Raw genomic sequence first — 25,787 nt, forward strand, 5'->3', positions numbered from 1 at the left:
GACCACTACCATCAAGGGAATACATTTTCCCTGTGCAACACATATACTCACAATATACTGTATGACCAATACACAACACTGCAATGACTCTGGCTTCATTCAAAGCAAGATCAATGGTAAAAGTGCAGGGGCGATAAATTACTCCAATTAATTTACACAAGCACAAATACTTATTTAAATATATTGTGTAACATACTGCAGTACTCAACTGTGAAACATCAAATCTTTCAATAAAATTCTTCATGAATTAGATTCCACATAATTTATCTTCAGACAAAGCATGACAAACTAGAATGAGCACAAACTCGTAATTGAGTTATTTGAAAAAATATGTGGCTCCTCCCTCATGTTTGGTCACAACGGCAGTTCACTGTAGCATTCAAATAAAATTCCATGAACCAACAACGAACAAAATAAGATTCTTATGATTCTTTCACCAAATCATCAAAGCATCTCTTCTCAAGAAACATCATTGCACTCCACATCCCAGCATCACTGTGACCAGCTCTAAAATCCTTTTTTACTCTCCCCTCTACAAACTACCAACAGCTCTAAAATACCCGTCCTTTAGATTACCATTCCTAATTCTAAACCTCTTTTGGTACGATGAGATACAATTTCCTAATAAGTTACTAGGGTTAGGGTTAGTGATTCTATTACTTTTCTATCCTATTGTAATTCTAAACTATACTACATTCATATTGGCGGATGGAAAAAAAACATCCCCTTTAGGTAGATATTTCTACAATTATTAAGGATTAATTGATTGAGACAGATCTTCTATCCTAATTCATATTATTGGCAGATTATAAAAATACTCCCTTTAGGTATATTTCTCTAATCATGAATAATTAATTGACTTACCGGTAATTATTTATAACGCGCTTTTGTGCTTTTTGAGCAGTGTTGGATACTGGCTTTCATAGCACTGTCTGCTGCTGATTATAAAGACACTACATTACATCAGGGTTACAAGATGCACCTAAAGCGCCCTAGCAGAACACGTGATTTCTATTTTTATACGAGATCTATTGATCTTTATTCAGTTTATATGATTAAGAGTGGCAATAAGCATGTATCATTTTGTACTTTAACTGCCTTAATTATATGGGACGGGTTTGTAAAAATACTATTCCTAACAAAACTATAGTCCCCTCTCTTCTCTTCGCCAATTTCATTTCACTTTACATGTTACTTTGACGGTTAAAACCAATACAGTATGTATCAAAAACATTATCTGTTCTCCATTTTGACCAGGTTTTAAAATTAAAAACACTTTGGAATAGCTGCAAAGGAGTTCAAATCATGAATGGAAACCGGAACGGAAGGTTTAAACTATAAATACCATGATCCCTTTTGAGGTAACATTAAAAGGAATTAAATTAAGTTAATAAAAATAACCCTTAAATCAGCCTATCTACTGTATTGCACCAAAATGTCCGCTACAAGCATCTCCTGATCCCCATATTGACCTTTGAGGAAATCTGTTTGTGTCGTTGCTTACAAACTCACCTCTCATTGACTTGAAGACTGAAGCTTTGATTTGTTGTTGTTAATATCTTACCCCCCCATGCTCTTTTTGACTTTATACCCTTTACCTCTAATCTGCAACAGGTTTCCTACAAGCTTTCCTGTACAGTAGAGTTAGATTTATCCTCTGCCGGCAGTGCCTCAACCAAAGGGACCTTCTCTTTCACAGGGGAAGCAGGAAGTGTCACAGCACCGCTGGTGCTGGTGGGCGCGGCCTCCACCAATGTGTCGGTGGTTGGGATGCCACTGAAGCACAGCGCAATCTCATCAAAGGTTTGCCTTTGGTCTCTGGGACTTTGAAGTAGGTGAAGATGAAGAAGAAGATGAGGAGGATCATGAAGATAATGAAGACGTAAGGACCACACAGTTCCTGAGAGAGTGTCAAAGATGAGAGCAGAAGAGGGGTCAATGAGACACACAGAACACAATTCATGTGCATAAATGAATTGACACAGGACCTGCATTTGAATAAATAAATAAATATTAAATACATAATTTATTTAAAAAATACAATTAATTTGCTAAAAGTATTTTTCAGTCTCACCTCTAGCTTTGGGAAGCTGACTCCAACCAGGAAGTTGGCAGTCCAATTAGAGCAGCCGGCCACGGCCATGGCGGCAGGACGTGGGCCCTGGGAGAACAGCTCGGCCACGATGAACCATGGGATCGGACCAGGCCCCATCTCAAACATGGCCACAAACGCAAATACTGCAGCTATGCTTAGATAGCTCAGAGACTCAATGTGCTTCTGCTCAGAGATTGAGGGAAGGAGAAGACAAAGGATGGAGGAAAGTAGAGAGTAAGGGAGAGACAGACAGACAGACAGGGGGAGGGATAAAGCATCAGTTAGGAAAGAGGGCTAGATACATTTATTGACGACAGCTACATTGACTGGTAGAAATATTTTCACCTCGGTTTCCTGGTTTCTGACAGACAAAGTCACTTACCAACAAGAGAGCGATAGTCATGAACAGGGCGCTGACCGCCATTCCAGCTAGTCCAATAAGGTGGAGAGTCCTCCGTCCCGCCTTCTCAACCAGGAATAGCTGAAAGGAAAATAAATTAATACGCACACAGCAGAATTGATTTAATACTTTCCAAAGTCCTAATAAATGCTTAGATACTTACAGACACCACAGTAAAGACAGTATTAACAATACCAGCACCAATGGTGGCATATATGGGCTGGGTCACACCAGCAGATTGAAAGATGCCAGTGGAGTAGTAGAACACCTGGACAGAGATCAGGAGGGTTTATGGAATGTCCTGTGTTCATTTCACCAAACACAAAAAGACTCAGGAGGTTCAAACCTAATTTAAGATCATATTCTGAATACATAGTGATGAAAATTATTTGCAGAAAGGTCATGTTGGTGGACATAAATAATGTGTTTAGCTGTTGTATTCTGAGTAATCCCATCAAATCTCCAACACATTGAAGAGCTGACAGCACCTGCCATTCAATATGCAAAGCAGGTCACAGAAAGCTCCTTATTGACAAGGGTCAATACTACACACTAATTGCTATTTGCAGATAACCACATGACCTTTCAAACGTATTGAATTGTATTGTCCCCAAACCCTCATGGGATTTAAGAACTCACGGCATTGATCCCGGACAGCTGCTGGGAGAGATGCAGCATAATAGCAATGAGGAGTGGCTGGCGGTAGGCGGGGATACGAAACAGCTCAGGGATGGTTACTTTCTTCTCTGCGGCCATCTTGGCACTCTCCTCCTTCATCTCCTGCATGTCTTTACTGACGTCCTCGCTACCGCGCAGACGCATCAGGGCTAGAAGGGGGAGAGAAGGTAAGGATGAGTGAAAGAGTCTGAGAGAAAAAGAGAAGGCCACACAAATGTTCATATGCATCCTTCCATTTTATGCTTTTGTTTTTGGAGAGATGAATTGCTTGATTGCTGCCCGCTCTCCAATGAAAAAGGAACTCAGGTTAATAAAAAAATGACAGAATTCAAGAAGCTGCAAAAATGATAAACAACATGAAAAAAATAAACTTTTGTGTTTCTGCAGTGTTGTGAAGGAGCCTGAGGTTAGAGCCTCTCTGTTGTTACAGTGTGACTGTACCAGGGCCAGGTGCCAAAACCGTCTGCTGGCTTCAAGGACTCTCTTCTTGGCTCAGCCAAGCTCCAGTCTGATCTGGTTTGGCCTGACTCTGCATACATTAGGCCCCATAAAAATCCACAGGATGGGTAAATGCATAGGCCAGCATAGGCCTACCTTTACCTGTGGTCACTGTTGGAGGGGTCATTTCTAAATACTGAGGGTTTGCTGTATAAGGGTTAGAGGACCGGGGTGAGAGCGCCGCCCACCTTTGCGAGCCTGCTCCTCCTTGTTCTGGTTGATGAGGAGGTAGCGGGGGCTCTCGGGGCAGAAGGGCAGCAGGATGCACTGCAGCACGGCTGGGATGACCGTCAGTGACAGCAGCAGGGGCCACAGTGTGTCCGACCCCAGCAGGGACTCCAAGCCAAAGATCTAGAGGAGGGAACAACATGTATAGTTTGCCCTCAGAGTTTTCACGTGCACACGTTTAAAGAGAGAGATAATGAGGTACGGGGAGAGAGAGAGAGAGAGAGAGAGAACGAGACAGAGATGCAATCATTCCCACCTGTGCCACCAGGATGCCAATCACCACCCCAAGCTGATGCAAGGTGCCAAAGGCCCCCCGGAGTGGCGTGGGGGACACCTCGCCAACGTACATGGGAGTGAGGCCCGTGAAGAGACCACAGAAGAGGCCGATGACGAGGCGTCCAGCAATGACCATCTCATAGGAGTTGCAGATGGTGGAGAAGCCCATCAGAAGACCCCCAATCACGGCCAGGATGTTGACCAGGAACATAGACCTCCGCCTGGAGCAGAGACAGGGGGAGAGACAGGGGGCTAAGGGTTAATGGACGTTAAGTGGTTAAACACAGTCTGCTGATCAATATATTTTTTTTTCATGTTTACAGAAAATAAGAAAAGTGCCGATGACAGAGTAGCAAGGGAAGGTGAAGTCAGAAACATAAGAGACAGTATAAGGAAACATGTAGGAATGTCTAGACTGAAAACTGGAGCATTGTTATCTAAGCAAACTCCAGTGACTCCTGGGAGCCTGACAGGGTCTGACAGCCTAACCAGGAGTAGAACTAGTGACAGGCCACATTATCACTACTGCACAGTGTGTCGACCCTGGGGTCTCACTTGTGGCCAAGATCCCTGATCCAGAAGCAAATCGGTTGATGGACAGGATGTCCGTACTCACCGGCCGAAGTGGTTGGCCATGACGCCCACACTGAAGGATCCCACCATGCCGCCCACACTGAAGATGGCCACGGCCAAACTCCACACAATGGTGCACACACCAGGGCTGATGGGCTCGTTGTAGCGCTCCATCCAGGTGCTGTTGAAGAAGGCTCGCAGTTTCTGAACAACAAAGAGAGAAAGACAGCAGACATGAAGGCATACTAGGATGTTCAAATATAGAAAAGGATAGAAAAACACTTGACTAACTTGCTGTCAATAATAGTGTTTAAAAACATAGACATACACTTGACCCCCACCCGCAAACAACAAACAAAACGCCAACCTGTTCAGGGGCATTGATGACTCCTGTGTTGTAGCCAAACTGCAGTGACCCAATGACAGCAGTACCCAATGAGAACAGAAGGTACCCTGTAACCTGTTTCTTCTAGAGAGAGAGAGAGAGAGAGAGAGAGAGAGAGAGAGAGAGAGAGAGAGAGAGAGAGAGAGAGAGAGAGAGAGAGAGAGAGAGAGAGATAGAGAGCAGATTAATACAAGCCTTGCACATCAGATTAGACAAGCCCTGTTTACCTGTGCGCCCCTATTAAGACATTTCTACCAAAGACTGTGTCCTGGTATGACCCTGTACTCTGATCTAACATCTTCACAGGTTAGGAACCAGGCCACTGTGTGTTTTCTGCTGAATGCTGTAATATAGGACAGCACAGAGAGACAGTGCTGATGGGGCACTTTACTAGAGGATATGTGATACAGAAACTGTCCCACCTACCCTGCCTTACCACGCCCTACACTCCACCTTTATCTAAATGTAGTGTGTGTGAGCATGTTTGTTCATGTATGTATGTATGTGTGTGTGTGTGTGTATGTGTGTGTTTGCAGAATGACTAAGTTTGATCAGGGTAAGCTTACAAATTACTGCCATGGAGACGTAAATGATGCTGAGATTTGGCAAGAGGAACCATTTACATAACTCAGAAAATATATCACACAAACTTTCATATCCTTGTGGAAATTTCAGAACATAAGCACAATAGAGGGAGACAAGCATGTCACAAGGCTTGGACATAAACCACAGCAAAAACAACTGTGTCATTTCTAGATTGTAAACAAACTTCAACAAGACAGTGAGGGGCAACCCTATCTTCAAGTTAAACAATCAATCTTCTCCCTTCCTCTCCCCTTCTTTCTCAGTGTGACCTGCATTTCACCTTTCTCCTTTCTCTCTCCCCCATTCCCTCTCTCTATCTCCTCTGTCCATTCCTGTGAACTCACAATGACTCAGGAGAAATTACAGCTGTCCTCTACTGAAAATGTAAAATGTTAAATCTGTTAAAAATCTATTACAGATTATTTCATTTGTATTTCATATGTCATCAGTCAGGTCAATACTCTATACAACACAGGAACCAGGAGAAGAGGCGGAGATGATGAGATTTGTAATGCATATCTGTTCCACAACCAGATAATGTTGTTCTACAAACACAAGGAATGATTTACAAATGAACGCTAATGAAATTTGTTAGAAAAGAGATTACACGTGGAGATAACGCAATCAGACATTGGATTAGTACACAAGGCACATTTACCGTCTGGGAATGTATAATCACATAACAAACCAATTATGGAATTAAATACAGTAGAATTCATAGATGTAACTGTATCAAACAAGCGCAATGTTGTTCTAAAACAAATATTATCTTATCATTTCGAACTACACTGTCAACATGGCTCTACAAATACACACTACCGCTTAAGGGGCCAGGGTTTCTGTGTCAGTAAAAGGTCTTGCAAAGTGAACAACGGTCATCTGAATAAAACACCATCAGTTCAGTCACAGCAGTGGAACATATCTAATATGACCTTGCTGGACAGAGTGCTCTGATTCTGTCTTTAGATGGTGGCTCCAGTATCTCTCTTTTCCTGGCATTCTTCGCACAATTATGCTCCCACTCCGTGATCCCTAGCCCATGTCCCCTTCCTGTGTATATATATATATATATATATATATATATATATATATATATATACCTCTGTGTCATAACAACTGCCTGGAGGTGACAGTGAAATAAACAAAGCTTAAATGTACCAAAACACAAACACCCCTACACACAGAATAGTAATAAATCTGGCTTAGCGCTCATCAAAAGCTTTATGGGATGTGATGTTTGACAGAAATATTTCCGACTTTAATCACAAGATACAACAATCACAACCCATATCCTGACCTATATCCTGCTGGCCAATCGCTGATGCTCACTCTTAGACCATCTAGAGCCAGGGGCCAATCAGACTGAATCAGGAAGTGGAAAGGCTGCATCGATTTTGTTTGAGATGTAAACTCAATAAAATCACATAGATTATTAGTGGATCCAAAAAGCCTATGAGCATATGCCATAACAGTTGATATAGTGGGCATGACAGTTAGGAATTTTATGCCAAGTCAGGACATGTAGATTGCCCTTTTGGAACTATTGTGTGTGTGTGTAAAACATTATACATTCAGCAAATTCACATCCAGCAACTCGTGGGGTCAATCCAGCATTGCTCATAAACAACACAGTGAAAACGTATGACTCAGAGCTGTACAGCAACACACATTTGACGCCCACTCATTCATAGAGGGTTGCATGCATCAGAACACATTCTGTTTCAGAATGGGTTGTAAGCAGTATATTACATAACAAAATCTAATTTATCATTTCTACAGTGCGGTCAAAGCAGCTATTTAGGGATACTTTTTGTTGAACATTTCTCCTCCTGGTAGAGCATGCACATGGGTACGTGTTCACAGTTAAAAGCGGTCCTTACCTCGCCCTCCATCTTTAGTCAATTCTGGACGCCGGCTGGACCAAAGTGCCGCTCCCACTTTATTGAGAACCTACAAGTTCCCTCCAAAAACAGGATTACTAAAGGAAGATCTGCGGTGGAGATAAATGTATCTCGTTAGGCACACCGAATGTCCGAAAAAAGCAAGCAAACGCTGTCAGTCGCTGTCCATGGTACCTGCATGCACACAATTGTCAAACTCCTGACTGCAGCTCCCCGGTCTCGTTTATCTTGACACGAAAATCAAGAAAATGTTCCAACCTATTTCAGACTCAAGCTGTCGCAAATAGTCAGGTTTGCAATACTATTAATTTGTTATGAACAAGCTACATTGTTACAAAGAGAAGGAAAGACCCTAACTCAATATATTTAACTCAAATTTGAAGTCAAATTCACCCAGTGATATCGGGCCTGGCCTGTTCTGTAGTCAAACAAGATAAAAATACAACAATTTCGGAAACATACATTCATATTCGAGGAGTAACGTTTCTCCGCAATATCCTGCAAAGCAATCGCAGTTAAATCAATCAAGAAATTCAACGAGATTCACCTGTCGTGACTCGAAGAGATAGGCTTGTCCACCCGCCCCTTTGGTAGCACCAAATGCAAACTCAAACACTCGCAATGTCTTCCTTACAGTTCGTTTCATATAGTACTGGGATGCGAGGCAATCCGCACGTTTACTTTGACGAAATATACAATCAGCCTATGAAAAACGAGAACACTGCCAATACGTAACCTCCTTCGATAATCTGTGACTTTTTTTTTTGTTGCAATAGACTTCGTGACATCTGCGCCGTCATGAGCAAAAGGGGTGGCCTCTCTGCATGCAATGCCGGTCCCGGAGTGGATTCAACGGACCCTCCCCATGATGCCTCGCGCTGGCGACCTTGACAATCAGCTGATGATGGATGCTGCTGATGCAAAGCTGCCTGGACCCCATCAACACATCACGCGCCCTACCGACCTATTTGGACGCTCTCGATAATAGACGACCTCAATCACCCGAAAGGATGTGAATTCTGTTGTGAGGTCTTGCTTTATTAACCAGTTTGTCTAATTGTGTCCTTCATATCCAAATAAGCGTGTATGCCATTGTAGGCTATACAGGGGCTTAATGGACCTTTAGCAATGATACATTTGCAATGATACGGTACCAGATGCGGCAAAAAATGCATAGCTGACAGTTTAATTTCCTCGTGACCACAGTGATACATTTCAGAACTGTTGCCAAACAAGCTGCAGTCTCACAGGCAGACCCCCCCCCCCCCCCCCCCCCCACACACACACACACACACTATATTTTGGCACCTGCATTTACCAAGAACACAAAGTCAGAACAATTAAATAATGCCAGTGTGTGTAAAACAATAGCATCCACTGTTTGAGTAATGAAAGACAAACAAAAAGGTACATTAAAACAGTAAATATTTATTTGTCACATTTTCACAGAAACATCAGAATGCTCGACAGAAGCATTAAGATGCAGGACTGGGCTGTACATATCAAAGTAGAGGGATGACCAGTACAAAGTACATAAAGTTACTTTGATATTAGGCAGCTTTTTCAATTAGATCAACTAGGGTGAATGGAACCTTTTTTATTCCTCACATTCACATACATACCCAGCTCATAGGACAGAGGCTCTTGTAGACTCTCTGGTACCAGTCGCAGGGTGCTACATCCTGACCCTTCTCTGACAGAGCCTTGTTACACCTGTGGAAGTCTGGAGGAGAGAAGCAAGACGCTTGGCTTTTTGTGTGCAAAGACTATAAATGAGGAAGTGAACAATAAATAGACATCACTTATTAATGAAGTGGAAAAACCTATTCCACATATTAAAATAGGTAGTAAGACAGCTGGAAAGTGACAGAAATCAATACCACTAAAACAGTTGAGTTCGGTTGATTGATTTCTGAGGCAATCAATAAGTTGTCACAACCATTGACATTAGTAATACCACTTCAGCTGACATGCAAATTCAGGGCATTCAGGAATGAGAGCAAACATGCTGAATCAGTAAACTGAGTAAAAGGCAAAAAAGGAAAAGTGGACTGAAGTCTGATGACTTGGAGCTTAATGTCAGAAGCCTCCACACAACATTTAGGCTACAGTAAGAACTATCAGTGCATTATGTGCACCACACACTGAATTAAACTTTCAACAAACAAAAAATCACCCACATCCAATCCGTGTAGAAAATGAACCTGTACCCTGTTTTACCTGCTGCTCAAGGTTAAACAGTTAAGGTGGGATTCAGCAGAGTTGGACTGGGAACCACCCAGAGTAGCTCTACCATAAAAGAACACGTAGATAATGTGTCAGTGCATTCCTTCAATGCAACTGTAAGCCTGTGGCACCATGTAAAGGGGGGATAGAGCACCGTTTGACAGCTGTAGACCTGTGTGTTGGTCTGAGCTGGTAGGATTTGTGTTCCATCTCAAATACATTCATTGTCTGTCATGATATTTCTGAAGAGGATGGTTAAATGGTGGTTGGTTACCCAGGTAGTTCTGGAAGCAGTTTCGGGTCTGGTTGGTGTTGGGGAACCTGGCGTCAAAGGGAGCAGTCCTGTAATTCTTGATCTTCTCCTCGATCAGCTCAGACATGGTCACTGATATTATCTGATAATAGATCAATCAATTATTATGAATGTTTGTAGTGCAAGTTATGTGGCATTACAATACTATGAAGTATGACACAGGTGCACATGCAAGTGTATGTTTACTTTGAGTGAGGCTATTACAAGGCCAGTTTGTGTTTGGCTAAAGATAGCCATCTGGGATTCACCTTGCATGACCCAATACGCATGACACTGAGAAGAGCCTGTCAAGTTGGTGGCATATATGATTCACTGTGTTGATCTTACTGTAACTTGTTCCTACAGTAACGGTTGTATGCAACGACAATTGTAGTTTGTTGTTCACTCTTGAATGCTCAGATAAGTAGAAATGCACGGGAGACAAGATCCGGCTACGGTATATTGTTAGCTCGCCCATTTAAATCTTATCTCGTCGACTTGCTACTTGTCGAGAGAAAGAAAGACATTCAACGTCAAATGAAACATGGCATGTCGGTTAAGGCTATCCAGCTTGGAATAGTGGTTCTTATCCAGCTTGCCATCTTCGCAAGAGGTGAATGTTTGGTTAATGCTACTGAAATTAGCATCTTGAGAAGCAGTAGCAATACCTATTGGAGACACAAGAAATGATACCGGTTAAACAGACTTTAGTTTTGGAAAAACTGAACTGGGAGAGCTATTGTCGTGAAAAGGCCTATACATCGGTTGCGCAGAAAAGATGTGCCGACCTTTTTGCGTGTCCTCTGGTGGATGTATAACTGCAAAGCGTGATGGGAAGGGAGGATTTGGTTGTGGCCTTTCCCCAGTTCCTTACCGCCACCTTTTGTAAATCCTATGTATGTACAACAAATGTCTGAAGAACAGCAGAACCAACAGCTGAACCAATCGTCTAATGTCGAAAACATCTTGTTTTCAATTATTGTGTAATAAATACGTCTGTACCTAAAGTATATTGTAGCCAAGTAGGATATGTGTCATAATGCTGTGACAATTAACCTAGATACTGAATTAAAATGTCTTCACTCAATGGTTGCAAATAACATAAAAACGACACATTAGGATTCAACACTAGGTTCAATCCCATAGGTGCCCTAATGTAGTTGTATTAGGTTTCCTCAATCGCCTTCTCCCAAGCTTCCTCAATGCTGCCTTGCCTGTAGAAGGAATAAGGGTCCTCTAGCCCACGATAAACCCAGTCTGGGGGCTGCTCTTCAGGGTGCCGCAGCAGGAGTCTCTCTGGCTCTGGATCTTGGCTCACACCCACAAGAAGATCTTAGAAAAATGCAGCAGTCAGACTGAGGGCCTCAAATAGACGGTGGCCCCATCTTTCAAAGGTCTCTTTAATCTATTCTTAACAATAAGGGGTTCAAATATGCAATAACGTGACATGCTCACTGCTCCTGTCTTCCAGATTATAGATGAAACAAGTCATTTTCCCCCACAGAAATAAACAGTTCTGAACTCATGTTATTTTGTGCAACAATGTGTTTGGATAAATGATTCAAAAAGAAATTCTTCTGAACTAAATACAAATGGATATGTGAAATTGCATGTCTCTTTTTTGTCTCTCTTCATTAACAGTAAATTACTAATGGTATATCCCATAGATTGTATCTATGGTAAACCCCCACAGTCATCACCAGTGTTTTTGGTCATGGAGTAGCATACCCGTTTATGCGCATTCGAACCTCCTAGTGGTTCTTTGATGATACTGCACAGATATTGTGTGTCCAGGATTAGTTTGCGGTTTACCAGCAAAATACTTTTAATTACTTAAGGCAGGCCTGCTCTCATCTGCTGAGTTGCACAAGGCAGAGTCGAACATTCATTCATGTACTGTACCTGCTACTACCCAACAGCTTTTCATGAATGCAAAAATGAGTTAAATATATTTATCCTCAATACATCCTTAAATTAAACGGTATGATTGTACATGAAAATAAGATTCACAGGCCTCACACTGTCTGGTTGAATGTTTCACAGTGAAGGTATACAGTTAAGGTTGTCACATCTTACACGGTTGTGTAACACCTGGGTTTGTTTTTAAAATACTTTACAACTACTTAATCTTTGACCTCTCCGGTCTACTTAACTCCACATGTTGCTAAACATTCACCTGATCCTCATTCTAACATCCCTAACAAATTAATGTCCCCCTTGTCAACAGATGGGCTTACTTAATTCTGCAATAGTTTTATTAAAAATATTGACTTATTTACAAGTATTTTACATTCTTTAGTGCATTTCTTACTCTTTCAAGTTTTAAAATTCAGCATACAATTTTGGCTTACACACAGGGAAGGGACTGTCAACCAGATAAACACACTTCAGTTAATGAAGGGAAAAGGAACAATGGTTACAACAAAGGTACTGAAAGAAAAGTATAAGAACAAAACTATTGAATATGTCTGAACATAGTGGTCAGATTTACACCAAAGGCGGGATAAGCAAAAATACACTCAACAGGTATCTAACGTTTGTACAACTGTCATTAGGATGGCAACAACCATCTCTACATGTTATGGTTCCATTGTAAGCATTTTGACATTACATTTTAAGAAGGTATTATGTTTTACATAAAAATGTAAATGAAAAGTGTCATCCATTTGGCCCACTATCAGAAGAGGACAAGAGAAGAATTAATTTTTCAGGGCTCATCTTGGCATCCAACTCAAAGTATTTTCAGACACTACACACAGCTAATATTGTATACCGCAAAGCCTTTCCATTAACGGTACATTCACTAAGAAACTAGCGTATATTGCAGATGTTTTGAAACCATTGTTTGCAGTCAGGGAACATGTCCACCCGAAAGTCTTTTAGCTATCACCATGGCAACAACATTTTTTACTTCCATCTTCGGTGTAATGACTTCAGGATGATCGAAACAGTCCAAGCTTCATACATTGTCAGGGTGGATGGGGGAGGGTGAATAGCAAAATGGAATTGACATACGTAATAGGCTAAACTTTAGACTAAAATGTATATTTACATTTCTATAAAAGTTATTTAATTTTTTTTAATTTTTTTTGTAAATAATCAGTGTATCTTTTGATGTTTAGTAACCATCTTGACATGTATACAAAAATGCAATTACATTTCAACAATGTGAACAAAAAAACATCCTTCAATAGTGGAACTACTAAGTGCTTTAAAGACATTTACAGTCAAATACCAGCAGAGTGTGTGTTTCTGTGCATGTGTCCAAACAGACTTGAGTGCATGTGAGAGTGTGTATGTGTGTGCATGTGATGGTTGGATTCAGTGTGTGTGTAAAGCAGGGGCAGGAGACTGACAGCACAGGAATAGTCTGGATCAAAGCTTGCCAGCTAAATCCCACCATAAGCCACCGGTTACCATGGAGAGGTCAGTGGAGAGGTCCTGGACCTCCTGACAGCTACGGTAGTCAACCTGTATTTATGAGGACTTCGGCCCACATGATGTCACACCTGACAATGTTAACCGTGCTCTTGCATAAAGATACCTTCAGCCGCCGTTACACTGACAGAAGATTTGTCGCATTGCAACAAGAAATGACATCTCAAAAATGGCCTATCCCCCAACATCATCTATATGTAAATTAATAAAACACAGTATGTCCATACAAAAAATAAATACAATGTTTTTTCCCCACTGTATTTAGAAAACTGTCAGACCAAAGCACCGGCAGCTATTTGCAAAGCAACTACAGAACGACATTTGTTATGATAACTCGGGTGAAGCAACGGCAACTTTATAAGTGTGCAGATACATTAAGTAGAAAATAGGCCTCTAAAATCTCTGTGTGCAAAGTAGAGCAGTGCTGGCCCCTCTCCAGGACGGACTTGGGAACTTTGAGTCCTAAAACCAACCCGTTTCTGAACAACAGCCCACATGCTTCTGTATATAACCCCCCCCCCCCCCCCAAAAAAAAAGCCTTTCATAGTCTCCTCTCACATTCAACACTCAAAACATTTGTAAAGTGTATTGTGTTCTTATGGTGGGTGCAGTCAGGTTAAGAGACCAGTAGTCCCCTCCGGGCTGTTTTTCATTTGAAAGGTATTGCATTCTTCATCTAGACGTCACCCTTACATCCTGGTGTGAAGTGTCAGCATAGCTAATGAATAGTCTTGCTAATGCCTGGGTATAGAGGGATCCGTTTTAAGATGGTGAATCCTATTACCTGCCTATGGTGGCAGCAGTCTTGACAACAACATTGAAATCGGCCTTCGCTTGGTTGGTCCACACTGCCTCTGCCGTGCTTGGCAGTAAGGGAGGAGAGGAAAGAGGGGTGGAGGGAGGTAGGAGCAAGAGATGGAGAGAGGGAGGAGAACAAAAAGGAAAGGAAAGGGAATAGCAAGAAAGAAAAACCGACTCCACGCTGCTGTGGCGGAGGGCCGGCACCTTCTCGGTTACTAAGGGCCGACTATCGTCCTCGCAATGGGCTGTGCAGAGCCCTTATTGGCCAACTTAGTCATCCTGTAGACGCCAGGGTACTCGGCAGAGGTGGGCAAAGTCAGAGTAAGTTTATGGTGGCAGTATAGGGCGTCTCCAGTTCTTCCTGGTAGAATGGCAGGGTATTAGTTCTTAGTGGCAAGGGTCAAAGGGGTACTTGGTAACCCCACCATGTAACTCCACTACAGCCTCTGTCCATGTGATGATATCACCGGTCAGGTGACCTCCACAACTGGCCTGACTGAAGATCTCATTGTGCGTCAGAACCCGTGACCAGAATTGAAGGTCAGACATCTCTCCCACAAAGGACTGAGTAGCATCAAAGCGTCCACCCAGCGTGTCCTGTTGAACAAGAGACAGGTTTGATTTATTTACAGCAAACCTGTGAGATAAAGATTGTCATACTATGCTTTTTACTGTGATCTGTGTACTTTCTTGAGCACCAAATATGAATGAACAATTTATTCACAAAAGTAAGTAGCAAAATAAAGATAGTTCAATGCTTTATACGGAAATTGCTTTCCCACAATCCAAAAGGTCTTTCCTGGAAATGTAAACAACCAAATCTATCTGAGTATCATTCAGTTCAAACATTGTGTGAAAATTGAGAGTGAGAGTTCTCTTTTGTACCTGCTCTTGCCCGAGGATGAAGACCCCTCCAGGCTTGATGGGGTGCCAGGCTGAGAGGTTCTCCCCTGACCCCCTCTTCACCCCATCCTGGTAGGCTTCCCACAGGCCATCCCTCGTTGTCCAGGTGATGCACAGGTGGTGCCACTTCCCATCCGTCAGAGAGATGGGCAGCGTCACAGCCTGCATGATAAATAAATAAAATAGGGCACCAGCTGCAAATGGTGGGGCACAGCGACGTTGCTAGACATAAAGCTCTACTGGGGCTCAGGCCCCTCATCATTTTTATTTCTTCCAAGCTTGCGTGGTGGCACCAGGGGGGCGACCTCTGTTTATGTCGCCCAGCCCCAGCCCTAGCCGCAGCTGTAGCCCCAGCCCAAGCCCCAGCCCCGGCCCCAGCCCTAGTCCTAGCCCCAGCTCTAGCCCCAGCTCTAGCCCCAGCCCCAACACCAAGACCATGTGTTTCTAACTCCTGGGTCTAAGGCTAAGCTGCTTGCCTTGTCCTGTGGTCTTATTTCATTAGCGAGGATGAGGAGGCGAGGACAAGCTACTGTGTTGCAAGGCCAAAGAAGAGGTGAGAGCAGGCAGCAGCTGAACTGTGACTGTCACACAAACGCACCTTAGGGACAGGGGTTAAGTCCTTCTCTCACCCTGATTGGATGAGAGCTGGGGAGTGTCACCTGCCATGCAATGTGGCACTCTTCCTAGAGACCATTGGTTTTCCATTTGTATTTGCCAATGAAATAACTGATTGCTAAAATTGTAACAAGGCTCTGCTGTCATTTAAATTATACATCAGCACATAAAATGTTTTCAACATTGTGGGACATGATCACTTCCCTTGCTTAGATTTATTTTACCTTGTCATTGATCAGGAGCTCCATGGGGTTGTTGCCCCATTCAATCAGCACTAGCTCGTTGGCCTGGCCAGGTACGGAGTAGGAGAAGGGTGTGCCCAGACCCGGGCCAGAGCCGCCCTTCAGCCACAGGCAGACGGTCAGGGCAAAGATCTCGTTGAGCAGGGTCCTCTTCACCCTTCCGTACATGTAGTTGGTCCTCATGGGGAAGCCGATCTGGAAGGCGTCTGGACTCTTCGGCTTCTTGCGGCCACCTGGAGGAGGAGCCACATCAGAGCAGAAGTGACTGGTTAGGTGGAGAAAGAGGGTGCCCAACCTGGGGATATGGGCAGCTAATGTAGGAGATGCCCTTCCAAGATGGATAGGAAAGACACTACCAGCATACATACACAGCTAGTGTGGGAGAGACCCTAATAGGATAGACAGGCAGATAGTGTAGGAGGGAACTTACCAGGCTCAGTGTTCCTGTTGTGCAGGTGACTGAAGACCGTGTCCAGTTTGGCATGGCCCACTCCCCCACGGACAGGAGGTCTGGCTGGAACAGGTTTGCTGCCATAGGGAGGTCTGGGGTGATGGTCTGTGTCACTACCATGGTGTCCACCATTGTCACGGTGATCATCGTGATGATCATCATGGTGACCAGGGCCATGGTCACTGCCATGGTGGTCATCGTGATGGTCATCGTGGTGGCCAGGTCCTTGCTGGTCGTCGTGGTGACCGGGACCATGGTGGTCGTCATGGTGACCAGTGGCATGGTGGTCTTCGTGGTGACCAGGGCCATGGTGATCATCGTGGTGATTGTCATGACGGCTGTGGCTACGGTCATAATGGCGGTCATAGTGCCGATCATAGTGATAGTCGTCATGGTGACTATTGTGACGATCATGGTGGCGATCATGGTGGCGATCATGGTGTCGGTCGCCATGATGATCGTCATGATGATCGTCGTGGTGATCGTCATGATGGTCATCGTGGTGATCATCATGATGGTCATCGTGGTGATCATCATGGTGATCGTCATCATGATCATCATGGTGGTCATCGTGATGGTCGTCATGGTGACCATTACCATGGTTGTCATGGTGATCGTCATGGTGACCAGGGCCATGGTTTCCCCCATGGTGATTGTGTAGTTGTTCCTCCAGAGCATTAATCTTTCTCTGGAGCAGGTCCCTTAGTGAGCTGGAGTAGGAGCTAGAGGAGTTCCTGGCCTGGGGAGGGACAGAGAGATAAAGAGAGGGAGAAAGAGAGACTTGAGAAAGGCTTGAGAATACAGTTGACTACCTTCTGAAGGTTGTAGAATTTGTGTCCCCCTACAATTCCAGAGAGTGAAATGGCAGACCAGGCTTAGCCATAGAGTGGTTGAGCATTATTACATTTTAATCCGACCCCTCCCTCGCTGTCAACCTTCTTCCTCCCTTTCCTTTAATTTGAAATCCGGCTTTGCCCAGTGCCAAAGCAATGCCACCGATTAATAGCTCATCAACTTGGATTTAGCTAATTACTTGTGAGTGTGGCTAGCACCCTTGGACGCTAGCCTGGCTACCTGTGGCATAGACATAATGTTAAAGGTAGGAGTGACAGAGGCAAATCCCAGCTTTGCTGTATTTGTCTAACACCTTGGTAATAGTGAAAGGATTTTTGGCAACACTTTCTATGAAAGAGCCACATGTACCTGCAGTGTTTAAGTTGCAGCCAGAGTTATTCACATTCATTCAAACGAAAGGGTGATACACTTTGGTGACCCATACTGACAGCTAACAACCCTTTTAATGTGTACCCAAGCTGTCAAGGTAATGCATGTAAAAATATATAATTTTAAAACAAAGGAACATTTTCCAAATACTTTATCATACAATGATTTAATTTTCATTTTAGCCCAAACATCCTGAGTTAGTTGATACACACTCCAAATGGTTTTGCATTTTCACTTTGATTTAATCAATCAATTTTAAGACCAGTTAAGGCACAATACCAGTTTTTCCATTCATAAAATAGAGACTTAGTTGTGGAAGTGCCTTCGTCATAAGCTTACTGGTAAGATTGGTTTGGTTCAGCCCTGTACTGTACATCCAGAACCAGGCTTGACTGTGTTTGTGGTCTCAAGCACGCAGGTTGACTAGTCAGAACCGCCAAACGCATCATCCGCTTTCATGAACACAGTCTCTAAAGGTCATCCAGGGTTAATTAGTTAACAAACTTAGGCCGTCCTATGAAAAGGGATGTAGCAGTGGCATGACACAGATGGAGAGACAGACCGGAAGGGTGTGTTAAAGAACAAGAGTGAGAGAATGTTATCTATTCTGCTATCCATTGATCTTGGGAATCAAAAGAACGACAAACAGCCGTTTCGCTTCCAAGAAGAGGTTAAGCTGACGGATGAAAAGCAGGCCGTTCCCAACTGACCCACAAGATGACCTCATCCTTACCCTACTGTATGCTGTGTTCCAACACTCACCTGCAAGTTCTCCAGCCTCTCCTTCAGGGTCTGGAGGGTCTTTCCTGTCTGCTCAGCAGAAAACGCCCCATGTTTGCTCCCACTATAGGACCCCGTCCCCCGGTGGTGTGGGTCTGGCCGGTGGCCATTATGGGGGTAGTGGGAGTCCGTGTGGTGGTCGGTGTCATGGTAGGAGTGGTGAGAGGAGCCCGGGTGGTGCGAGCTGTGGTGCGACGATGGCCCATGATGGTCCTCGTGGTCGTCGTGGTGACCAACCCCACGACCAAAGCCCTCGCAGAGAGTGAGCTTGGCCGTCAGCTCTCGGATAGTCTCCCTCTGGTCCAAAATGGTCTCCTTCTGCCGCACCAGGCTCTCCCGCAGGTGCAAGATGGTGGATTTAGCCTCGTCCGACATAACTCTCCGTGTGCCGCCATTAGCAGCCCCTCCCACAGGACTGTGGTGCCCGTTACTGTGGCCGTTACCATGGCCGTTACTGCTGGGCCCGTGTGCTGTCCCGTGTGCTGTCCCGTGTGCTGTCCCGTGTGCTGGCCCGCCCGGTGTAAAACAGCTGGGGTCTGCTTCCGGTGGGATTGGGGTGCAGACAAATTTGGGGCTGATGCCATAGTCATACTCTAACCCTGGCACACTACCTCCCACTGTAGAGAAGGACAGGAGACAGTGGAGGAGCAAAGAGAGGAATGGGAAGGAAGGGAGGATGTGCCTTGTGAACAGGCCTGTCCGGCGGGTGTATCCTGAGGACAGAGACACTTCTAATGGATGGACGGATCTCGCCATCTTTGGCTGTTGCGGAAGTTTTCTCTTCTCAAGGGAAAGTCCTTCTGAGTTTTACTTTGAGTGGAATGTGCACCATGAGGGCCGGTCATTTGTGGTAGATTGCGAGCCAGCGTAATGCATGTCAATAACAAACACCAATCGCCCCACTCTCCAAGACAACTTCTGTTCCTCACAAACACGTTAACACAAAAGACAGTTTTACAAAGAACGCACAGAGGACCTGTTGTCTCTGCCAAGAGCCTCAGTCATCCATCCTTGAGCTGCTTAATCAAGCTAGACCCCTTGTCTCCATGCCAGATGGGGCCAGATGCTTTGATCACCCTTATCTTCCTCCTCCGCTCTACGTAGGTGGGGGGGGGGGGGCACCAGTGTCAGTCTGCTTTAGGTGATTTTCGTCCCTGGGCGCTGGTCCAGTCAATCTCCTGTAGATGCGTTAAGTGTTCCTCAGACAAAGGAATCCTTTTATCCGGGGTTTCAAACCACCCAGGAGGTCCCAAGATGATTTGACCTACCTTGGAAAACAGAGACAACACATTAAAGTACTGAAAGTTGTTAAAAATGATTAAAACTAGATGGGTAAAGCTCAGTGGTAAAGCTTCAAGGTTCAAATTCCCCTTACATGCTGTTTAGGATACATTTGTGTTCTAGATTAAGACATTAGATTAAAACTTCATGATAGGGCCAGACCTTCTCAAGAACACCAGAGAAAGAGAACATGTTCCACAGTGTTGGCAACCGCCCACACAACTGTCTCATGTCGTTACCTGTAATCATGAGTGGAAATGTGTTGTCCCGTCATGGTCAGTGAATGTATCAAGGCCACTGTAATGCAGCCCAGTGTAGGGGGAAGGGGGGTGTCAGCTACAGTAGCTTTACCACAAACAACTCAACTTAAATTATTGAGTCAAGCTGTCTGGTATCTGAGAGACAGATTGATGACTTTAATTATAGTTCCAATGTCCACAGTCTGTTGTAATATAATAACACAATCACACAGGGGAAGGAGGAGGATGTGCGAAGAGGGGTGCAGGAGTACAGCTCGTATGACCAGGGTCTCTCCCATCCACAATGTGACTCTCCTGTATGAAGGCTACCATTACCCAACAGATGGGTCTAAAGTAAAACTATGTTGTCATACTGTATGAAAATAGACCTTGTTACATGAGTCAGTAAGGAAAGTGTTCATTTCACCATGGTAGGGTGATGAGGGTGATGAGGATCTAAAGAACAATAGTCCCGAGGGAAAGAAGTGAGCACTCCCAAGGTAAAGTTATACTGTTTTAACAGAATTCTCTCCCTCACAAGGTTGACAGACTAATAGGATTTGTGGATTACCCCCTGGAGGGAACTGACCAGCTAACTTCACAAAGTCATGGCCCTGTCACCCTCCCACGTGTCTGAGGGGGAGCATCTCTCCGTCTGTGAGATCACCTGGCCAATCCCTTTGCCAGCCAACCAGCCAGCCCTGGACAGGTCTGTCTCTATCTGTCTCAGCTGGCTGTATCCATGTCTCACTGCTTAAGGAGATTCAGTCTTCTCATCCCATGCCCTCTATCCTCCCTCGTGCGACCAGACTGGCAAGCTGACTGGAACAATGACGTGGTATGTTTGCTGAACGTGACTGAAGTTCACCAGTGAAACTCTGATGACATTAACAGAAGAATTAACATTAAAGGATGATGCATGGAGGCATGCACACACACACTCTCTACGAAATGTACAAAGACATGATGACATCAGGGCTAAAGGTGAGGCAAGGGTCATGACCTACAAGGCAAAGGATGCTACCTGAGCGAATAAAAAAGTTTACTTTTAGCCCCAGCGGGCAGGAAAAGCATTCTGAAGTGACCGTGAGAGGTCAGTTTACACTGTAATGACAGAACACAAAACCAAAGCTCAACCCTGTTTGTTTACTTTTTACAATAAACAATTCAGCATTTCTCAGTCCATAAAATTCCATGATGTGCAAAACATTGTCTGCAACACCCGGAGTTGACATTCAAAGTATCTCATTGACTTCTTAACTGCGTCTTCTGCATAATGCCCCACTTGTCTCTCACTATTGAGACCGTTAGATGACGGCAGGGATTCCGTATTCCACGGAAAGAAAGGTCTTCTAAGTACATGTCAGTGCTTAGCCGAAGACAAAGCAGGGTTTTGTGTTGGACATCCACAGCAACAACCATGTGACCATCACAGGTACCCTCACACACTCTCCATTCACCAGGATCCAATCTCACAGTAAGTGTAGAGTATTTCATAAGTAACAGGCTACGATAGGCAACAAACACCTGTGGTTTGTGACCTGACTTTGTTTCTGTTCAGTTATCAGTATAGTTGGTCTCTGTTGGCCCACGGCAATGATATCATCCTACAGGTGAAATAAAACCCCTGTTTAAACCCTCGGACACCTGATAGAGATGGTAAACACAGCCAAAGAAAACGGTTTAGGCTTATCCCTAAACGCGAAGCTTTTTCAGTGTAAACAAATACAATTGAAGGATGCATTTACATTTCTAAATGCGACAAGTTTGACTACTTTTCAGACATATGAACCCCAACACCAGCACTTGTACAATTTACTCAAGTACATATATTTTGTCATACTCCAAGTTTCTCATACTGCAAACCTCAATATCTCCTTAGGACTGACTAAACAAAAAATACAGACTTAACTAATTAAAATTGACAAACACAGTCACAGTAGACGTTTGAGTGTTACAAAGAAACTGAATGAGTAATAATTATTTCAAGGGAGAATGCGTTTTCTTACCTTCTTGCAAGCTTTCCCAAGATGGTTAGTCCATCGCAAACACGGATCAGATTGAAAAGGATTTACCTCAGGAAGATAATCTCAACTCTGTTTCTTTCCCTCCCACTCTCTCTATTTCTCTCTCACCTCTTTCTCCCCCTGTTCCTCCACCCCTCCTACAAACTCCCTCTGATTCACTTTTATTACTTATTTTTAACTTTCTCATACAGTACCATCCTGTACACACAGAAAACCTCTCATCTTTTTCAACCATTTCTCCCACATCATTGGATTTTTTATTTTGTTTCTTTGAGATCTTTCATGTATTTGTTAGTTGTCATAGTAACAACTTTATAACACATCCGTGTTATTGGCATCAGTAAAGGAGCATTGTATTTGTCTTCTATCATGACAGGGCACTCTAAAATTAACACCAAACTTTGAATTGGTAGAAAGTGAAGTGTTATCTCATTTGAGAGCAAAATGAAGACCTCGTCTGGCCTTTCCAGGCACCAGTGTTTTATATCCCTACCTGACACAGTCTAAACACGGTCCCACAGGGCTAAGTTTGGACCGTTCATTAAGGCTGACCTATATGATCCCTGTTATGACATCCCAAAGTTATTCGGGTCCAATGCCATGTCTATGTAAGGTCTCTCTATACCTTCCTTGGCTCTAGACATGGTTCAGGGCTTTGCATTGTCCCTGGCTTGCACCTCTTTGATTGACTTTGTCTGAACTGTAAAATGTCCAAAACGTCTGTAGAAATATCTCAATGCCCAGCTCAACATGACTGCCTAGAACCAAATGAGACAGCTCTGTCTTGTTCCCACGTTTACCTCTCCACCACCACCAGCACCACCACCCCGGACCCTACCCCCTCCCTTACCGTCCACCCCCAGCAGTGCTGGCAGCTCGGGGAGTCACAGTGAGAAGCTTGGAGAGAGGTGATTTCCAGCGGCTGCTCTCTCTGCTCCGGGCGCTTATCTCTGCCACCCACGCAACACTTAGACACAGCACTCTGAATAACAAATGTAGATGTTTACGGTGATGTCCTTCACTGTATACATAGGCAAGTTGGCATATCTGTTAGATGTGTAATGTAGGCACTATAGGCAATTTTTGAAGATTAAAAATATTTATTTTAGGGGGGGGGGTAATTCATGTTTATTGACGGTTATCAAATGTTGTATGATACATTGCAGCATCCAATACCATGTCCTCTCCAGTGTAATTATATATATATGTCAGGAAATGAGCTGTGGCCAGGAACATGCAGCCCTCCTCATTATGGAAAACAACACAATGAGTATATTTGAATACGTTTAGCCACAGGCGAATGAGAGGCCTAGCTCTCGGCTGTTGCATCCTATCATCTTTTATGCCAGCCAATCTCTCTGAGAGAGACTTTCACACCTGCGCCGGGGCATGTCCTGTAGAGTCAGCCTGACTCATCCGTGTCCTGTAGAGTCAGCCTGACTCATCCACAGTCAGGCCCAAGAAGGATCCAGTGAGGTTGCGTGCCTCCATGTCTGTTTGCTGGTGTGTGTTCGTTTTGTGCTACAAAATCCCATTACTGCTAGATGGTTGGAAGGGACAGTACATCACTTGCATGGCTTGTTGTTTAATCCCAGAGCTAATTAAAATACTTTGTCACGGTCAGTCTCCATTTTGTGTCTCAAGTGTCTTCCCTGTCATGGACTTCCACAAGTGGAGTGAGAGAGTGAGAGAGACGGACAGAGAGTGAGAAAGAGAGAGAGAGATAGAGAGAGAGAGAGAGAGAGAGAGAGAGAGAGAGAGAGAGAGAGAGAGAGAGAGAGAGAGAGAGAGAGAGAGAGAAATAGTGGGGTTTTTACATTTTAATTATGTTAAATGGGGATGCAAGGGAGAGTATGTGTGTGTGTGAGATAACTGACTAAGTATGAGACAGAGACAGAAAACTAGGCTGATGAGTAATGCTTTTTCTTTGCAAGGACACTCACATGCAAAACATTCACTCACACACACACACTCTCTAACAGGCCCTTCTCCGATGACAATCCCCTTATCACTTTTTGCGTCAGCCAGAGCTTTCATTTGATCAGAGGAAGCACAGCATTATCACTAGCATTAGTCAGAAGCTATTACCATACAGTAGCTAGCTCACAGGTCATTACTGCACAAACTCACTCACAACTACTGTTCAAAACAGACGTAGAACTCACTGGCATCTTCAGACACAACACATAAGACACCACACACATCCACACAGTTTCAGGATTGTCAATTAGGTTGTTTAGTGAAGGCATTGTGCATGCTAAGAACATTGCAGGTTTGGAGGGCTTCAAAACCTGACTGGCAAGACGCCCCCTCTTTCTTCAACAACCCCCCCCCCCCTTTCCCCCACCATATCACATTAGTTTCAGAGCCCACTTCTTCTCCCTGCCCTGGGCTGTTCTCAAGCGGCGCCATCTGATGGAGAGCTGTCCTCATTGCACTTCACCAGCTTCATGTTCTGCTACTGAAGGCCTTCTCGGTGAACACCCGCTTCCTCCACCTTTTCCTCGTCATCTTTTCTTTTTCTCATCATATTCTTTGAAGGGGCCTCAACCTTTGGCTTTTTGTAGAAACACGCTAACCAGAAAGATGGTATGCAGCTTTTTTGACTCATACATGAACCAATGTGGCATGTTTTTGGATTTGTTTTGAGGGATCTCTGTATGTCCCAGGAAGAGGCCTCTATGCATGTCAGTGGTGTACATAACTTACATTTTGCATGACAGCTTCTTATGGTGGCTTTAAATAACGGAGTGTTAGTGTTGCCTGGCCAGATTAGGGAACTTAAAGCTAGCTCGAGGGTATGATGTAACAGCCTAGTCTCTTAGCATCTATGCACACATAATAAACAAAGACCTATGTGTTTGCAATTTTTAATGGACAGCCAAATCAGCGCCGGATAAACTATGGCATTGCATGTGTCAGCAGGGGATTCAACTTGCTTTTGGAGATGGCATGGTCTGACCCTGACCTAAATCTGCGCCAGTGTCAACACCCAGTCCCCTTCAGAAGGTGCTGAACCACAACCTGCCTCAATCTACAGGACATCCCAGGATACCACAGGAATTCACCCCCAACCGCTTCCCAGGGTGCACTGCACAGCAAGACTCTGGCCCTCAGGGGGCTTTTTTAATGTCATTAACAGGTGGTAGTCAAAAATAGCCAGAAGGGACACACGCAGACCCCCCACCTCCCACCCCCTAGCCCCAACAAACACACACATACAAACACACACACACACATATGTACATTTATGGATACATTTTCACACAGCCACATAAACATACAAACCCATTTCTCACAAACATATGCATAATCACTCATTCACTCATTCACTCACTCATACACTCACTCACTCACTCTTACTCTTACTCTTACTCATACTCTTACTCTCACTCTCACTCTCACTCTCACTCTTACTCTCACTCTCACTCTCACTCTTACTCTCACTCTCACTCTCACTCTCACTCTTACTCTCACTCTTACTCTCACTCTCACTCTCACTCTCACTCTTACTCTTACTCTCACTCTTACTCTCACTCTTACTCTCACTCTTACTCTTACTCTCACTCTCACTCTTACTCTCACTCTTACTCTTACTCTTACTCTTACTCTTACTCTTACTCTCACTCTTACTCTTACTCTCACTCAT

The 25,787-nt window shown here is 44.1% G+C and overlaps 4 protein-coding genes across 6 annotated transcripts in view; all 4 read right to left on the reverse strand.

The window, feature by feature from the left end:
• Window positions 1-6: 6 nt before the first annotated feature.
• slc2a3a (solute carrier family 2 member 3a) lies at window positions 7-8,571 on the reverse strand. Its single transcript, XM_062446190.1, is given in 12 exon segments — window positions 7-1,807; window positions 1,810-1,900; window positions 2,075-2,278; window positions 2,478-2,576; window positions 2,659-2,763; window positions 3,135-3,322; window positions 3,860-4,022; window positions 4,156-4,396; window positions 4,792-4,952; window positions 5,116-5,217; window positions 7,599-7,708; window positions 8,167-8,571. Coding segments are annotated over 11 exon segments (1,554 nt in total). The 5' UTR covers window positions 7,611-7,708; window positions 8,167-8,571; the 3' UTR covers window positions 7-1,619.
• The window catches only part of dbpa (D site albumin promoter binding protein a), a 133,887-nt gene continuing 108,433 nt past the window's right edge, over window positions 334-25,787 (reverse strand). The window contains exon 5 of the mRNA XM_062446192.1: window positions 334-343. The gene's annotated coding sequence lies outside the window, so the exon portion shown is untranslated. The remainder of the gene's footprint in view (window positions 344-25,787) is intronic.
• Window positions 9,230-10,986, reverse strand: LOC134041002 (cytochrome c oxidase subunit 6B1-like). The gene is made up of 3 exons (XM_062487226.1): window positions 10,898-10,986; window positions 10,120-10,240; window positions 9,230-9,342 (listed from the first exon to the last, which is right to left on the reverse strand). Exons 2-3 carry the CDS (start codon window positions 10,223-10,225, stop codon window positions 9,230-9,232), a joined length of 219 nt encoding a protein of 72 aa, XP_062343210.1. The 5' UTR covers window positions 10,226-10,240; window positions 10,898-10,986.
• si:dkey-14o18.2 (neuronal pentraxin-2) lies at window positions 12,377-22,200 on the reverse strand. 3 transcript variants are annotated; one of them, XM_062445906.1, is made up of 6 exons: window positions 22,121-22,200; window positions 18,574-19,859; window positions 16,567-17,326; window positions 16,119-16,369; window positions 15,262-15,441; window positions 12,377-14,973 (listed from the first exon to the last, which is right to left on the reverse strand). In XM_062445906.1, exons 2-6 carry the CDS (start codon window positions 19,345-19,347, stop codon window positions 14,764-14,766), a joined length of 2,175 nt encoding a protein of 724 aa, XP_062301890.1. In that variant the 5' UTR covers window positions 19,348-19,859; window positions 22,121-22,200; the 3' UTR covers window positions 12,377-14,763. The 3 variants fall into 3 exon arrangements, with proteins under 3 accessions (XP_062301890.1, XP_062301891.1, XP_062301892.1); XM_062445907.1 differs by having other exon boundaries at window positions 18,574-19,855; window positions 22,121-22,169; XM_062445908.1 differs by lacking the exons at window positions 12,377-14,973; window positions 15,262-15,441 and having other exon boundaries at window positions 15,677-16,369.

This window comes from Osmerus eperlanus, chromosome 20, assembly GCF_963692335.1.
Source record: "Osmerus eperlanus chromosome 20, fOsmEpe2.1, whole genome shotgun sequence".
Taxonomy (NCBI): Eukaryota; Metazoa; Chordata; class Actinopteri; order Osmeriformes; family Osmeridae; genus Osmerus; species Osmerus eperlanus.

What these genes read in the sequence shown, in the direction of transcription:
- LOC134041002 (XM_062487226.1), bottom strand. Translation starts at nt 10,225, where the DNA reads ATGTCTGAGCTGATCGAGGAGAAGATCAAGAATTACAGGACTGCTCCC. An exon ending in CTGCTTCCAGAACTACCTGG is followed by an intron (nt 9,343 to 10,119) that starts GTAACCAACCAC and finishes TCTCTCCTCCAG; the next exon opens with ACTTCCACAGGTGTAACAAG.
- si:dkey-14o18.2 (XM_062445906.1), bottom strand. Translation starts at nt 19,347, where the DNA reads ATGGCGAGATCCGTCCATCCATTAGAAGTGTCTCTGTCCTCAGGATAC. An exon ending in CAACAGGAACACTGAGCCTG is followed by an intron (nt 16,370 to 16,566) that starts GTAAGTTCCCTC and finishes CTCCTCCTCCAG; the next exon opens with GTGGCCGCAAGAAGCCGAAG. An exon ending in AGCTCCTGATCAATGACAAG is followed by an intron (nt 15,442 to 16,118) that starts GTAAAATAAATC and finishes TTTATCATGCAG; the next exon opens with GCTGTGACGCTGCCCATCTC.